The sequence below is a fragment of the Dasypus novemcinctus genome, chromosome 19, assembly GCF_030445035.2.
Source record: "Dasypus novemcinctus isolate mDasNov1 chromosome 19, mDasNov1.1.hap2, whole genome shotgun sequence".
Taxonomy (NCBI): Eukaryota; Metazoa; Chordata; class Mammalia; order Cingulata; family Dasypodidae; genus Dasypus; species Dasypus novemcinctus.
In genome coordinates this window covers 6032325-6050085 of record NC_080691.1, presented here as the reverse complement: position 1 = coordinate 6050085, position 17761 = coordinate 6032325, and the positions used below count along the sequence as shown (strand labels likewise).

Below are 17761 nucleotides of genomic sequence, written 5' to 3'. Positions count from 1 at the left end.
ACTTTATAGACCCAATAAATTTTACTCAACTTTGTAGCAATCTGATATAGTTATGAATTCCAAAAAATAGATATTGGATTATGTTTGTAAACTGGTCTGTACCTTGGCCACTTCCTGGAGAGGGAGGACAGGAGCTGGGGAGGCAGGCTTGAGAGGGGAGGTGGGCTCGAGAGCAGGCGGTGGGTGGGAGAAGGGAGCAGGTTCAGGGGAAGAGGTGGGGGAATGGGAGGAGGATGGAGAAAGCTTGGGGCGCTGGGGAGGCATACGCGGTGGAGCGGGGGTGTGATTAGAGGCATTGGAGTTGGAAGAAAGGTTTCCTGTGTGTGGACGGGGGAGGGGTGGGGAGGGAAGACAAACCCGCCTCGATGCCTGTATGAGGAGGGGAGCAAGTTGGGGTAGAAGGTGGAAATGAGGAGGGGGAGGGAGGGGAGTTAGAGGAGAAGGAGGGGGACGGAGGTGCTGTTTGAGGTATATATGCAGGAGGTGCTGGGAGAATCTGATCAGCTGGCTTGAAGTCGAGTGTTTTGGGGGATGTGGGGGTAGAAGAAAGTCTTTGAGGAGACTTTTGGTGTGAAAGAATAATTTGGTAAGAAGAACAGGATTGACGGGGGTGGTTATGAAGATAAAAGAAGGTCTGAACATAAGGAACCTTGGATCACTTGCCACTGCACTGGATAAAGTTCTTTAAGTCTTGGAGAACTTGGAAATCAAAAGTGCCATTTTCTGTCCATTGACTTTCATTGTCCAGTTTGTATTGTAGCCACACAGAGTTCAAATGAGCTTTTTGGGTCTGATAAAAATTAGTTTTTTGGGTCTGATGTCTCCTTCTGGGTTTAGAGTTTTAAGGTTACGAAGGAGACAAACCAGAGGTGTGATATTGGGGGGGGGGCGGAATTGAATTTTCTATTTTTGGTGGCATGGATGAGACTAAGGATCTCTAGAAAATAAAGAACAGGGAGATTCTGAGTGAGACAGGTGTCCCTGAATCAACTGGAAATCACCCAAGGAAATGGGAGACCCACTTGGGGCCAGACGTCTCTGGAACCACGGGGTCCCTTCCCATGAGGATGTGGGCATCCCACCTGCCTTGGCCCTCAGGGATGGTGAAGATCACTGATGTAGCACTAGGATTTTTAGGGGGTTGTTCTGGACAGCAGAAAAAGGGAGAGCAGGATCCTCTGGTGGAAAAATCCTTGACTCACCCACCTATGATTTGGTGTCCAGCGTGGATGAGTTTGGCAGCAGCAGGGCAGAGATTCCTTACTGATCAGTCTCAACACGACTTCAGTCCTGGGTTTTCATCACCAAATGTTGGAGAAAAGCTGGGATGTGGAGACTGATGATTGCAGGCAGAAAGTTTATTGGGAAGCTCTCCCAATGGAGGGGGTCCAAAGAGAGATTTCAGCCCGCCCCTGGAGAGTGGTGGAATTGACTTTATACAGTACATCAATAGGTGGTAAACTGAGTACAGCCTGGGGCTAAATGGCTAGCAGGTAGTGGGCTAGGAGGTAGGGTATTCTTGGAATGTGGGAGGGGTTGGTGGTGCCTGGGTCCAGAGGAGGTGAAGGTCCTTATCTGCTCCACTGCTACTTGGTTCCTTTGTTCATTCTTGGGAGCGGTGGGCTGCTTCCAAGCCGGTGGGCTGTGGAGGTCGTGGCTGGAGGCTGCCTTTCTTCAAGTTATGTCAAGGGGAATTGAGTCACAGTCTTATGACCTGTTAGTCATTGCAAACCTTGTAAGGGGGAACCTCTAACAGATAAAAATTGGAAGTATATGGAATAAAAACCCAAATTGTCAAGAAATTTATGTAAAGATGTTCCACTTCATTAGTAATCACTGATATACAATATCTATATTTCTGCATTTCTGATTAGTCCAGTTTTAAAAATCTTAACCTTATCGGCTAGACATATTTTATTTATAATTCCTATTAGTGTTCTACCATTAAGCAGTATACTGGCTTTCTAGTTAAAGTCCTGTGTTTTTCATATTACGATAGCATACAAATATTTCTACTTTACTACTTTTTATATCTAATATATCTTTTTAAGTTTTAAATATCCTTTTTATGGAGATGCTTATAGATTTTTCCCTTTGACTTAGATATGGTAACATTCATGCATTTCCCAGTCATCCTTCTATTTATGAATAGATCCCCCTTGGTTACAGAGTCTTTTTGTAAGGTATTGCTGAATTCGTCTCAGTATTTTTATGTGGGTAGTCATAGCTAAGTTTTTTCTGAGGCTTCTTTTCAAATCATACATTTGTCAATTTTGGTATCTTTATGTTGGATATCTAATAGCTAATTTTCTTTCTTCTAATTCGTCTGGAATTGTTTAAATATAAGAATTGTCTGATCACTAGAAGTTTGAAAAATTTCATCCGGTATCTCAATGCTTGATGCCCTTTGGCAGAGAATCTCTAAAATTGTTTTCAGTTGTATCCATTATTTTTTTTTAAAGATTTTTTTTTTTCTCTTTCCTCCCCCTCCCCCAGTTGTCTGCTTTCTGTGTCCATTCCCTGTGTGATATTCTGTGTCCGCTTGTATTCTTGTCAGCAGCACCCAGAATCTGTCTCAGTTTTGTTGTGTCATCTTGTGTGTCAGCCCTCCATGTGTGCAGCCCCATTCTTGGACAGGCTGCACTTTTCTTCATGCTGGGCGGCTCTCCTTAAGTGGCACACTCCTTGCATATGGGGCTACCGGATGCGGAGGACACCCTTGCGTGGCACGGGACTCCTTGTGCGCATCAGCACTGTGCATGGGCCAGCTGCACACAGGTCAGGGAGGCCCTGGGTTTGAACCTTGGACATCCCATGTGGTAGGCAGACGCCCTTTCCCTTGGGCCAAATCTCCTTCCCTGTATCCATAATTAAGGTTTCTATTTTCTCGGGTCAGATTCGATCATCTAAATGTTCCTGGAGAATCATGTGTGTCACAAAGAATTTCAAATTTCCTAACAGACTATTCTCATTCAGTTTCTTATGCACGTTTGGTTATTTTCCTTTTTCATCATTCCCTTTTAAATTTTTCCTGTAAGGATAGTGACCTATCTATAAGTTTCTCTTTTTTCGCCTCTTTTTATTTTTATAAGGATAATGACTTTTTACTTTCTTCCTTAGCATTTGTGTTATGGACTAGCTTTGTCTTTTTCCCGTGATTAATTCCTTTGTGCTTTCCATAAATGTTTCTTCCCCTGGCTTCCTCCATTGAATTCTTAAATCGTTTTTTGTTTGTGCGTTTTTTCAAGCATTAACGGATTTGCTCTCCTTGATTTTTTAAAAACCCAAAACTTACAGGTTTCCCACAAAGACCCACAGGGCTTCTAGGTCGCGAGGACGCCCCCGTGCCTCGGGGCACGCTGGGAAACAGAGTTCGCGGCGCGTTCCCCTCGCGCACGCGCACGCACGCACTCAGCCGCCCCAGCCGGGTTGTGCTTTCTTCCTTTGTCCTTTGCTGCCACGTGACAGGTGGGGGAGCGCGCGCGCGGGCTCCGCCCCTCCCCGGCCCGCCCGGGGCGGGCGCGCGCCCCCCGTCGGCTCGACAAAGGCCCGACGCGCCGCGGCCCGCGCCGGGTGGGTGCGCGGCGGGGCCGGCCTCGGGGTCCGGGGAGGTCGTGGCTGGGCTTGGACTGCGGACTCGAGGCGTGTGGGAGTCGTGCTTGGGCGGACAGAGAAACCTGCGTTTCGGTGGCCGGGCTGCGGGGGACAGCCCGGGGCCGTGGCGGGGGCGTCCGGGCGGGCTCTGGGGGCGGGGGCCGCCGGCCGCGCCGGCCGCGGGCTCCGGGTGGGGCTCCGTGGTTGCCTGCGCCTGTGGTGACCGCCAGGGGCGGGACTCGGACGGACGGCGTGCAGGTGAGAGCGGGCTCCTGAGGCGCCGCGGCGGGGACGGCGCCCGTCAGGCTGCCTCGCGGCTCCCCCCGCCCCGGCGGCCCCGGCCCGTGACCCTGCGGCCCCGTGACCGTGCGGCCCCTTCCCCCCCGGCGGCGCCGGCCCGTGACCCTGCGGCCCCGTGACCCTGCGGCCGCCACCCCCCCGGGCGGCGCCGGCCCGTGACCCTGCGGCCCCCACCCCCCGGCGGCGCCGACCCGTGACCCTGCGGTCCCCACGCCCCCGGGCGGCGCCGGCCCGTGACCCTGCGGCCCCGTGACCCTGCGGCCCCCACCCCCCGGCGGCGCCGGCCCGTGACCCTGCGGCCCCGTGACCCTGCGGCCCCGTGACCCTGCGGCCCCGTGACCCTGCGGCCCCCCGGCGGCGCCAGTCCTGGTCCCTGGGGGCGGCTCCTCGCGCCTGGGGGCGGGCGGCGTGGGGGCGCGGCCAGCCTCGACCCCGCGCAGCTGCGCTCACAGCGGCGGTTTTTAAAAAGGAATTCGCTACCAAAGCCGTCAACGTGGCTGTAGCTGGGGGGACAGGGAGCACTGACCTGAAGTCGGTGCTGTTTTGAGTCCAGCCCCACCACTCCTGGACAATCCACCCAATTTCTGCGACACTTCTCAAGTTTTTAATCGAAAATTAGGAAATATAAAGAAATTATTTTACCCCCTAACTCTGATGCTTTTTGTTGTCATAAAGTTTTTTAAAAATGTAATTTCTTCACCTGGTACAAAACTCAAAATGTTAAAGGATATATTTCGAAAAATAAGTGTCTCTCCTCTCTTGTTCCTCAGCCGCCCAGTTTCCATCCTTAGAGGCAACCACTGGAATCAGATGCTTTTGTGTTCTGCCATTTGGAAACCAGTATTTATGTTTAGATATATATGTATTTTAACACAAATACTGTTCAGCACTGCGTGTTTTCACTTAATATTTTATCTTAATCCTGTGGTCGGTACCTCTTGGCCCCCTGATTGTTGGTTTGTGCTGTGGGGGTTCCATTGTATGGTGGCTCTGTGATTTAGGTCCTTGCCCCCACTGATGGATATTTAATCTGTTTCTGATCATTTGCTGCTATTATTATTTTTTTTTTGCTATTATTGAAAACAAAATATTTTAGTAGGGATTGGATTCCTGCTTAGTCTTAACAAGGATATAAGTTTTCTGACTTCACCTTGTTTCAGCCATGGTATGCTAAACCGGAACTGCTCTGCAAGCTTGTTGTTTTCTTGAGTTAAAAACTTGACTTAAGAGTTGATTTAAAACGTTTAAAAAATATTAATCATTTTTATGATAAATTTAAAATATGTTCACTGTAGTGAATTTGGAGTATCTTGATAAACAAGAAAATAAAAATCATCCATTCCACAGGAGATTGTCACTGCTAACATTTTGGTACATTTCTTTTAGTCTCTCTCTCTATATATACATATATGTTTTTATACGTCTTTCCTATTTAGATTGGCTTTAAAGAAGCAAAATTGGGGTTATTTGGTATAAATAATATAGTCTGTCACATAGTGTAAAAAATGTTATTTTTTATTATGTACCTTTCTCTTGAAATTTCCATAGAATTTGATGAAGAGTGGAACTACAGGATTACGATGAAGGTTGTTGCCCCTTCCTTCTGAAGAAAAATGTGAGAGCTGGTAAAGGGAGAGCTGCAGCATTATGCAGGAGGTAAAAAAGAAAAAAAAAAGAAATTAAAATGGGCAGAATTAGACAGTGAAAGAATTAGGCTTTCATTCACTGAGAGGATGTGTTAGAGTTAAATATAAGAGTTTAGTTCAGGGGTTGATTTCTCCTTCAGGGGCCAATGTTAGAAAACATTTGTTTAAATTAGTAAAGTAAAATCAGCCTAGAGTCTGCATTGCTCTCAATAGCAAACTTATAGCACCACATACACTTTTAAATTACCATACTGATGGCTTACCCCTGTTGACCTGAAATTCTTAACCCTGTGTGTTCTCTGTAGAGGCATTTCCACACAAATCCCTCTACACTTGAGAAGTGCTCACTGAAATACAGCTTAATTTTATGAAGTAGTCTCTGACAAGATTAAAAGGGAATTTAAAAATTACAGTGTAAAGTTTGGCTGTCTGCTTAAGGAAGTGGCTTGAATGAGAAATACAGTTTTATTCTTTTCAATGTAAAAATTTTTAGTGGAAATGAAGTGAAAATAATGCAAAAGAAATGATATGTTTGTTATATTTTCCTGAATTTTTTTTTTTGCGGGTGTATCTGTGTATATTATTCTTTGTTTTTAACTGTACAGAGATTTTATATTTTTTTAATGGCTAAATTTATTGACAAAAAATGTTACGGCTTTTGCTCTTTGTATCCTCTAGTAGGGAAATTGCCTCCCAAATTTTACAAATATTCATCTATATTTTTTTCAGGCATTATTGTGGTTTCCATTTTTAATTCTAATCCACCTGGAAGTAGGCTGCTATAATGTGTGAGACAGACATTTAACTTTAGTTTCTTTCATATTCATTAAGTAATCTAATTTTACTCATGGCTTTGAAGTGTCATATTTATCACATGCTAAATTCTAACATACTCTTGGGACTTTATTTGGACTGTTACACTTTATTCATTTATATATTTTCAAGCCAGTGTCATATTCTTTTGATAATTATTATTTTATAGTATATTTTAATATTTTATTGGGCAAGTTCATTCTCATTATTTTGTATTTCCAAAAATATCCTAGCTATTCCTGAACCTTTTCCTTCCATATGAACTTGGAATTGTTTGTTAAAAACAAAAAGTTTTTGAGGTTATGACCAGAGTTGTGTTAAGTATTATAGATAATTTGGTACTCAGTTATCTGTATAATGTGAAGTCTCCCTATCCGAGAACAAGACAAAAGTAAACATTTATTTAAATCTGTTTTTGTTATCTTCATTGGTGTTACTAGTTTGTTTCATATGAATCTTGCACATTCCTTTTTATGTATATTCCTATGTGTGTTATTCCTATGTGTGTATTTGTTCTATTATGAGGAGGACTTGATATTCTTTCTTTTTATTTTATGTGAAAAAGTCTGTTGATATTATAGAAATATGTTTATTGACTGGAATAATGTTCTTTATGTAGTGGGAAAAGTCAAAAACAGTTTTTCAGTATGACCATGTGCTTTCAGTTTGGTTAAAAGTTTGAGAGTAGTCTCCACCATCTCTTAAGACTGTCTGTGGTGTGGTGGGATGATAGGCAATAGCTTTTTGTTTAGCTTGCATGCATTTAAGTATTCTGCCATATTTTATTTTTGCAGTAGTAAATATGACAAATATTTACTGATTACAGCGTGTCCACTACTGTTCTGAGATACATATCATAATCTAAGATATAATGGAATTATTTCTTGGTAACTTGGAGAAAGCTCAATATGTGTTTCTTAGTTGGCACTAAAGTTTGAAACACAGAAAGCCATAGAAGGGAAGCTCTTAATTTCTTATCTGCTGCTTTTTAGTATGATGTAGAGGTGAGGCAGCCTGTTCATTTGTTTTAGTGGGAATAAGGTGACTGAATTTGTGCATGGAAATAAGCTCTGATTCCAGGATTTGTGTATATATGCATATGGAGGTGCGTGTATGTTTACACATACATACACAACTGACATCATGGCTTTTGTCATAAATGCCTTGAACATAGCAAGAAATAAAATTCCAATTCTGCTTTTTAATAGCTGTGCAATTATGAACACTCCCTAAATTAAGTCTGTTTTCTTTCTGTAAAATGGAGATTAAGTTAAATCCCTTATTGGGTGGTCTGTGAGGAATAAACCGTAAAGTGCTTATTATGTTGCCTTGCATATAGCAAACATTCAAAATGTTACCTATTGTTATTACAGGGCACTATGTTAATCATTTTCTTTTTAAGTCTTGTTTAACCCTCACAATCCCACTTTGAGATCCACTTCATCCTCACTGTATTAGCAAATAAAGCAATGGAGGCTCAGAAGGCAGGAAAGGAGAAAAACAAGAAGCAGTAATATAAGAACCATAATAAATAAAAGTGTATTGGTTAAAATACAAGCATTCTCAGTTTGGATTTTTTAAAGAATTGGACTCTAAGCTGCCTTTAAGGGACATCTAAAGTGAAACTGAAATTTTAATGTAATGAGATAGTGGATCATACACCAGGCAAATACTAACCTAAAGAATGCTGATGTTGCTAACAACATCTAAGAAAATAGATTTTAAGGCAAAAAGGCATTATTTGGGGTATAGAGTGACTAAAGAAGCAATTCCCTAGAAATACATAGCTTCTCTGCACCAAACAATATAACTTTGAACATCTAAACCAAGCTTCAACAGAATTACAAGGAAAACTGACCTATCAATAATCATATTGGAGATTTTAACATACCTCCTTCAGAAATTGATAGAATTGGCAGGCAAAACTAAAGAACAATATAGAAGATTTTAATAGGAAAGTAAGGCTTGGAAAAATGCAGTTTTTCAGTAAATGAGACAAGATTGATTGAAACTCAAATCCATTTTAATGCATACTACGTAAGCTTTCCAGAATTCCATTTGCTTAAGCAAGAGTCCTTTTTTACTTCACAGCACCTGTTGAAGTGATGTGCATTTCAGTGTCCATAGTGAACATTGATTAAATCTCAAGAGTTTCTTTCTTTCTAATGCTTATTTGTTTGCAGAGCCATGGACTTCAGTGTAATTAAGAAAGCTGGGTTCTTTTAACTATAAAACTGGTTCTTTTAACACTGTATTGTGTTTCTGTCCCTGATAACCCTGTTTAAATTATATAGAAAACATACTCTGACCTTAGATGATCCTGAATTCCTAGTTCCTATCAAAAGAGAAACAGATTTTAGGTATAGTGTGACTATACCAGCTAATGTAAGTTTGTTTCTAAATCCACAGGTCCTGGTTCCCTAGAAATAAGCCTGCTCATGTGATCTTAAAAAGAAGGTTCTGGAACTGGGAATTTATTCTCAGTGTAGAAGATCTAGTCAGGACCTCACCCCAAAACTTGGAGGCTGAGTGAGAAGAGACATAGTATAGAACAGATTTCAGACGTGCTAATCATTTCCCAGGGACAACTAAAAATGAACACATTACAAGTGAGTTGATTGTTTATTCCTCATTATTTTTTCTGGGTATTGGAAAAAATATATAAAGTTTTACAGTAAAAAAGAAAAGTATAAATAAGAAATTAGGGGAAAATATCCTTTGAATAGAAAATTGAGATTGGGGTAAATGATAATATGATATATTAACTATGGGGCCTTGTGAAGTTTCTTAAGGTTGGAATTCTTATAAGCCATAGCATCCTGGATATTCAATTTAAGCTGCAAACTTGGCTCTGAAATTTTTGGCAGTTATAATAAAGAATGTGAACACTACATGAGTTTGCATTATACAAAGGAAAAAGCAGACTGAAATACTACTTGGTTATTAGGTATCAATTTTTTTTCCTTGATGAAGTCTTTGGATAAATGATAGGATGAGTAATGTCTTCAAGAGAAACATTGTAATAAATACTCTGGGCTTATGGCTATTTCTCATAGTAATCCACAGTGTGACTCAAGGGTATAGTACCAAAGCAAGATTTAGTCACCATAATTATTTGTTTACCTTTGTAATTGTGGAATATTGTTCATGTGCAGAAAAGTACATTAAAAATATAAGTAGATAGGCAAAGATGAAACATGCAAAACAATGTATAATAATGGAAATAATAACACAGGACCCTTGTAGTAGATTGTGTAACTGTGTATCAGTATCTCCTTCTCCATTTCTTTGGGGAAGATTAAATTTCTTCATCTGATTGAAGACAGTCTTGGCCACGTGACCTGATCTGGTAAATGAAACATGTGTGGCATATGTCCCTACTGGGCAGAAGTTTTATATGTTTGTGCCTTGCTACCAGTTCTTTCTCAGTACTCCCATTACTAGTTGACACAGAGGGATGATGATAAAGATGATGATGATGATGAAGTTTATAATGATACTGATGATGCAGAAGACCCCTAACCTTACAAAAGAGGGACACGCAATTTTAGCAACAAATAAACGTTTGTTCCAAATTGAAAAAAAAAAAAAAAATATATATATATAAGTAGAGCTTAATGAATTATAATGTGAATATCCACTCAAGTCAAGAAATACAGCATTCTTAACTGCTGGGCATCCTTCTGTGTCCCTTCCAATCACAACCCCTCCCTCTTGACAAAGGTAACTAGAATCCTGACTTTTTTGGTAAATGCTTTGTTGCTTTTTAAATAGCTTTACCTGTGAGTATAGGTCTCTAATTACCATAGTAGAGTTTTGTGTGTTGTGGTATATACTCGTGTCTTGCTTCTTTCATTTAACATTATGTTTTTGTGAGATTCGTTGTATTCATGATACACCCCAAAAAAGTAACCCCTTAAGAGCATCAAATGTAGTCTGTTCAAATTTCCAGTTGTCTCATAAAATTCATAAATTGTTTGAGTTTGTTTGTATCAGGTGCCAAATAAAGTTCATACAGTACAATTGGTCAATCTGTCTCTTAAGACTCTTTTAATCTGTAAACTCTTATTTTACAAATTATTTGTTGCACAGACTAGGTCATTATATGATTTTCCACTGTTAGGATTTTCCTGGTTGCATCTCCATAGTGTTAATATTTTCTGTCACTGTCTTTCCTATAAATTGATTGATTTTGAACTGTCTTCTTCAAAGCTGGAAGCTGTTCAGAAGCCACTAGCCCCATGTGACTAAATTAAGTTTCTCAGGCACACCACCTTCAAGTGCCCAATATTAGATAGTACAGATATAGAATGTTAACATCCTAAGAGAAAGCTTTTTAAAAAAGATTTATTTATTTATCCCTCCCCCCTCCCCCCTCCCCCCTCCCCTTTCTGGTTGTCTGTGTCTATTTGCTTCGTGTTCTTTTTTTTTTTTTTAGATTTATTTATTTCTCTCCCCATCCCCCCCTACCCCGGTTGTCTGTTCTCTGTGTCTATTTGCTGCGTTGTCTTCTTTGTCCGCTTCTGTTGTCAGTAGCATGGGAATCTGTGTTTCTTTTTGGTGCGTCATCATGTTGTGTCAGCTCTCCTTGTGTGCGGCGCCATTCCTGGGCAGGCTGCATTTCTTTCGTGCGGGGCGGCTCTCCTTACGGGGTGCACTCCTTGCGCGTGGGGCTCCCCTACGTGGGGGACACCCCTGCGTGGCACGGCACTCCTTGCGCGCATCAGCACTGTGTGTGGGCCAGCTCTACACGGGTCAAGGAGTGTGGTAGGCAGATGCCCTAACCTCTGGGCCAAGTCTGCTTCACAGAGAAAGCTTTTTGACAGCTGAACCTAGAGACTTGACAAGAATGAAGTTTGATTTTTTTTTTTGGCAAAAATATTTTTAAGAGGTGGTAGTATGTATGTGTAATGACTACTTGTCTTTCTTTTTTTCCTCCTAGCAGCTTTTTATGTTCATTAACTAAATAATCACTTCATTAAGGGTTGCAAAATAGTGACATTCTAGTTCTAATCTTCATTAATTATCTAGAGTACTTTTAAAAAGAGACATCTCTTCATTTATTTGGTTACTTTGAGTTATGTTTTTAAAAGAAAGGCAAGGTAAAGGCCTGATTTTTTTCCTTTAATTTAACAGTTTTCAAAATAAGTTCTAGTATCCCCCAAAATTGATCAGTGAGAATTTTTCAGTATCATAATAAACTCATGAATTTAAAGCTCTTTAATATGTTATAATTCATTGTACTTATTATTCCTTTTTTTAAAAAAAAGATTTATTTATTTATTTGTTTCTCTCCCCTCCCCCCCCACCCCGGTTGTCTGTTCTCTGTGTCTATTTGCTACGTCTTCTTTGTCTGCTTCTGTTGTTGTCAGTGGCATGGGAATCTGTGTTTCTTTTTGTTGCATCATCTTGTTGTGTCAGCTCTCCATGTGTGTGGCACCATTCCTGGGCAGGCTGAATTTTCTTTTCATGCTGGGTGGCTCTCCTTACGGGGCGCACTCCTTGTGCGTGAGGCTCCCCTATGCGGGGACACCCCTGCGTGGCACGGCACTCCTTGCGTGCATCAGCACTGCGCATGGGCCAGCTCCACACAGGTCAAGGAGGCCTGGGGTTTGAACCGCGGACCTCCCATGTGGTAGACGGATGCCCTAACCACAGGGCCAAGTCCATCGCCTTATTATTCTTATAGATTCTCAAATTGTCCCATTTTGAGACATTTTAAGTTGTTTCCTCAATCTTATTGATAGGATACTAATAGTCTTTTATTTTTTTAAATTCGTTTTTAAAAAATATTACATTAAAAAAATATGAGGTCCCCATTCACCCCCACCGCCCCCACTCCACCACTCCCCCCACTGCAACACTCTCCCCCATCATCATGACACATCCATTGCATTTGGTGAGTACATCTCTGGGCATTGCTGCACCTCATGGTCAATGGTCCACATCATAGCCCACACTCTCCCACGTTCCATCCAGTGGGCCATGGGAGGATCTACAATGTCCAGTAATTGTCCCTGCCGCACCACCCAGGACAACTCCAAGCCCCGAAAATGCCTCCGCATCTCATCTCTTCCTCCCATTCCCCACACCCAGCAGCCACCATGGCCACTTTTTCCACACCAATGCCACATTTTCTCGATTACTAACCAGTCTTTTTTTTTAAAGATTTATTTATTTCTCTCCCCTTCCCCCCCACTCCGGTTGTCTGTTCTCTGTGTCTATTTGTTGCGTCGTCGTCTTTGTTGGCTTCTGTTGTCAGTGGCTCGGGAATCTGTGTTTCTTTTTTCTTGCATCATCTTGCTGTGTCAGCTCTCCGTGTGGGCAGCACCATTCCTGGGCAGGCTGCACTTTCTTTCGCGCTGGGCGGCTCTCCTTGTGGGGCACACTCCTTGCGCGTGGGGTCCCCTACGCGGGGGATACCACGCCTGCGTGGCACGGCACTTGCACGTGTCAGCACTGCACATGGGCCAGCTCCACACGGGTCAAGGAGGCCCGGGGTTTGAGCTGTGGACCTCCCATGTGGTAGACGGATGCCCTAACCACTGGGCCAAGTCCACGGCCTCATTGAGTTTTTAAATGCTAAACTACCTTGAATTGCTGGGATAATCATAATGTGGTCTTGATTTATTCTCTTTTTATATTGTTCAGTGTGATCTGTTAGCATTTGATTAGCCTTTTTTTTTTTTTTTTTTTAGGCTTTTGACATCAGCGTTAATGTGTAAGTTTGCCTTTACTTTTCGTTTCTCATAATGTCCATATTGGATTTTGTTATCAAGGTTATACTGATATCATAAAAAGATTAGGGGAATGTTCTTCTATTCTCTGGAAGAGTTTGGTAAAATTGGTGTTACTTCTACCTTAAGTATTTATAGAATTAACTTGTCAATTCATCTAAGTCTGGAATTTTTTGTAAGAATATTTTAATATTGAATTATAATTTTAAAGGATTATAGGACTATTTGGGTTTTCAATCTCATATTGTGTCTCTTTTAATCTCCATTTCTCTAGCATTGTTCTTTTTACCATCTTTTAGTTTTAAACAAGTAATTTTAGTATGCCATTTTAATGCTTCTCGATTTTTTTTAGCAACATTTTAACTTAGGCTTTTTTTTTTTTATTTTTTGATGGTTGCTCTAGGGATTACATAATGTATCTTTGATTTATCAGTCTGCTTTAAGTTAATACTGATTTAATTTTGGTAAAATATAGAAACTTGGTACCAGTATGGTTCTATTTCCTCCCCACTCCCTTTTGCTATTATTGTTACATGTATTGCATCTATATATGTATAACCCTAACATTGCTATTTGTAATTATTGCTTTAAATTATCTTTATATTTATTTTTTTTAAGATTTATTTTTTATTTATTTCTCTCCCCTTCCCCTACCTTCCCCAGTTTTCTGCTCTGTGTGTTCATTTGCTGTGAGTTCTCCTGTATCTACTTGTATTCTTGTCAGAGGCACAGGGAATCTGTGTTTCTTTTTGTTGTGTTATGTTGCTGCATCAGCTCTCCATGTGTGCAGCACCACTCCTGGGCGGGCTGTGTTTTTTTTTGTGCAGGGCGGCTCTCCTTGCAGGGCACACTCCTTGCAAGTGAGGCTCCCCTACACAGGGGACACACTTCCGTGGCATGGCACTCCTTGCACACAGCAGCAGTACGCATGGGCCAGCTCACCACACGGGTCAGTAGGCCCTGGGTTTGAACCCTGGACCTCCCATATGGTAGGCGGGCGCTCTATCCGTTGAGCCAAATCCGCTTCCCTATCTTTATGTTTATAAAAAAAATTAAGAACACAGTATACACAGTCTTTTATAACTTTTTCCACAAATTAACCTTTCTCATGCTGTTTATTATTTTCTGTGGATTAGTGTCACTCTGTGAAATTCTATTACTATTTCTTACAGCTCAGGTCTGCTAGCAATGAATTCTACCAGTTTCTGTTTATCTGGGAATATCTTTATATTGCCTTCATTTTCGAAAGATAGTTTTTGCCAAGTGTAGAATTTTTCATTGAGTTTTTTTCTTTCAACACTTGTATATGTATTAAATTGCTTTTTTGGCTTCCATTCTTTCTGAAGAGAATCCGGCTTTTAATTGTATTATTCTCTTGTATGAGTTGTTCTGTTATTACTGCTTTCAGTAGTTCTTTCTTTCTGAGGATTGACTGTGATGTTCTCGATGGGGTTCTCTCTGTTTTTGTCCTCTTGGGGTTTGTTGCGCTTGCCAGATCTGAAAGGTAATGTTTTTCATTGAATTTGTGAAGTTTTCAACCATTATTTTAAAAAATATTTTTTCCTGCCCCATTATCTCTTCTTCTGGGACTCCGATTACACATATATTAGAATGCTTCACATTATCTGACAAGTCTCTGAGGCTCTGTTTTTTGTTCTTTGGATTTGAACGTTTCTGTTGCTCTATCTTCAAGTTTACTGGATTCTTTTTCCTGCCATCTCAGATTTGTTTGTTGATTCTACCTAGAGAAGTAATCATTCCAGATATTGTTCTTTTCAACTTTAAAATTTCTGTTTGGGTTTTGTTTATGTGTGTATATATGTATTTTATTAGAGAGTTTGTGGATTTGCTGTACAATCATGGATAAAATTCAGGATTCCCATGTATAATCCTATTATTAACACCTTACATTGGTATGGAACATTTGCTCTGATTGATGACAACTCATTTTTAATTGTTTGAACATAGTTTCCTTTAGTACTTTGAACGAATTTATACAAGCAGCTATAAAGTCTTGCTAAATCCAACTTCTGGGTACACTTAGAGACAATTTCTATTGGCTGCTTTGTTTCTGAATATGGATACAGTTTCCAGTTTTCTATATATGTCTAACACATTTTGTTAGAAAACTGGACATTTTAGACAGTATACAGTTGGAATTCTGGGTTCTGTTTTATTTCTCAGAGAGTTGTTTTTTCTTAGTAATGTGCCTACATTTAAAAGTTTTGGAATTTGTCTACATTTTGCTGTTCAGTTGTTAGTACCTATATTTAGTTTTTTTGTGTGTGGATTAACATAGTGTCATAGTTTTAATTTGTTTTTAATGATGAAATATACATAACAGAATTCACTATAACCATTTTAAGTGGACAGTTCTATGGTATTAAGTACAGTGACATAGTTTTAGCTTGCCAAAGGGCTGCTGATGTAAAATACCAGAAATAGTTTGACTTTTATAAAGGGGATTTATTTGGGGGTAAAAGCTTACAGTTCCAAGGCTGTGAAAAGTGCAAACCAAAGCGCCATCACAGATGCTTTCTCATAGTCAGCTACCCTTGATCCTGGTGTGTTGCCACATGGTAAAGCAAGATGGCTGTCAATCTCTGTTGAGTTTCAGCCTTCCTCTCCAGGCTCACCTTTTCCTCTTGAGCTGCTCCATGGGCCCAGCCTCTAGGGCTTCGTGCTTAAGCAATCCTCTCTTTTACATGGTAGGATCAAACATGGCTACTTCCTTTTCCTTTGTCTGTCTGTGAGTTTATATCTGACCCAGCAAGGGGGCGGAAAGTCAACCTGAGTCACGCCTCACTTATTGAGACCAATCAAAACCCTAAAACGATCTTCTCAAGTAATCTAATCAAAGGCTCCTCAACTGAATTTAATGCAATTGAAGAGTGGGGCACTCAGAAGAATAGATTAGTTTACAAACATAATCTTTTTCTTTTTGGGGTTCATAAAAATAATATCAAACTGTCACAGACAATATTGTGTAACGTCCACCACTATCTTTTTCCAGATTATTTTCATCATCCCAAATCAAAACTTATACCCATTTAGAAATAACTCCCCATTTGAACAACCTCCCCCTGCCTGTCTGCTGGTAACCACAATTTTGCTTTGTCTCTATGAATTTGCTCATTCTTAATATTTCATATAAAAGAAATCATACAATATTTGCCCTTTTGTGTCTGTGTATTTTACTGAACTTAATGTCTTCAAGATTTATCCATATTGGAGCATACATGAGCACTTTATTTTTTTTTTTATGACTAAGTAATGTTCCATTGTATAGATATACCAGTTTGTTTACCCACTCATCTGTTGATGGACATGTAAATTGTTTCTACCATTTGGCTGTGGTGAGTAATGGTACAATGAGCATTGGTTTACAAATATCTGAGTCCTTTCTCTCAATTCTTTTGGTTATATACTTAGGAGAGGAAGTGCCAGATCTTACAGTAATTCTATGTTTAACTTTCTGAAAAACTGCCAAACTTTTCCACATGGCTGAACCATTTTACATTCCCACTAACAATGTGTAAGGGTTCCGATTTCTCTGCATCTTTGCCAACACTTGTTAATATCTGGATTTTTTTTTTCAAATAATCACCATCATAGTGGGTGTGAAATGGTATCCTACTGTAGGTTTTTTTGTTTTTTTCTTTAGGTGTCAGACATGAGCTTTATAGTATTAGGACTTAAGGATAGGAGAGATCTTCTCTGGTGGCAGTGGTGCAGAGAATGAAGACAGCACTCTGCAAAGAGGCAGGAAAATAGAGACAATATATAGGGTCTCAGAACAGAGATGTTTCATAACAGAATTTCTGCTGAAGTCACATGACATATAAATGGGGTTTGGTGAAGTCACTATAGGAAGAAATTGTACAGCCTGGAGAAAATTAACAGTCTGCTATACCATCCGCACATTGTTTTCCTGTGAGGATGTCTGTTACATTTTAACTTATGTCCTGGGGCATGTATGCACCTGCGTATTGTGGGCTGAGTTTCCCTTAGCCAGGGCTGGGGACTCCCTGGACCCCCCAACTTAAGTAAAGTAAAAATCAGAAGTTGTAAATCTCAAATGCATGAAAATGTAGATAACTTCTAAATAGTACAGCTATATGGAAACCAGGGACAATAGTTATTCTACCTGTCTGTGAACAGATAAGGAATCACACGGGCATTTTACCCCAGAGCAGATGGAAGAACATTACTTTCCAACAAAGTCCTTGGTCTGGCATTTCAGAGGGTGTTTCACATTTTCTTTAAAACAAGTCTGCTCCCACCAGCTGCCCCCACTGCTGCTGCTTCTGACTCCCTCGGAGCATTTGCATTACCTTACTCACATTTACATTATCCTTTCGAGCCTCTGTTAATATATTGATGCTTTCCTGGGTATCGTATCTTCTGCCATAACCTGCAGTCATTCTGCCAAATGTTCCTGCTTATACACTGAGGTCTTAGTGCCAAATGAGCAATGTGTTCTGTGGGAGGCTGGGAGAGAACATGACTATTCGCTAAGCTACACTGTATTGGAGCCCAGAGGACCATGCTACTAATCTCTTTATGATGTAGCAGTGCCTTTTTTAAAAATATAATAAACTTTAGGGAAGTGGACTTGGCCCAGTGGTTAGGGCGTCCGTCTACTACATGGGAGGTCTGTGGTTCAAACCC

The 17761-nt window shown here is 40.6% G+C and overlaps 1 protein-coding gene across 12 annotated transcripts in view; it reads left to right on the top strand.

Moving 5' to 3' along the window:
• Positions 1 to 3399: 3399 nt before the first annotated feature.
• ZNF84 (zinc finger protein 84) overlaps positions 3400 to 17761 on the top strand; it is a 48288-nt gene continuing 33926 nt past the window's right edge. Inside the window, exons 1-4 of one of the 12 annotated variants that reach the window (XM_071209715.1) lie at positions 3400 to 3468; positions 5443 to 5550; positions 8763 to 8962; positions 13052 to 13074. Coding sequence is in view for 8 of the 12 variants with exons in the window: in XM_012531036.4 (XP_012386490.1) it covers positions 8948 to 8962 (15 nt within the window). In the remaining 4 variants the exon portion in view is untranslated. The other 11 variants (XM_004473586.5, XM_058281140.2, XM_071209714.1 and 8 more) reach the window with 11 other exon arrangements.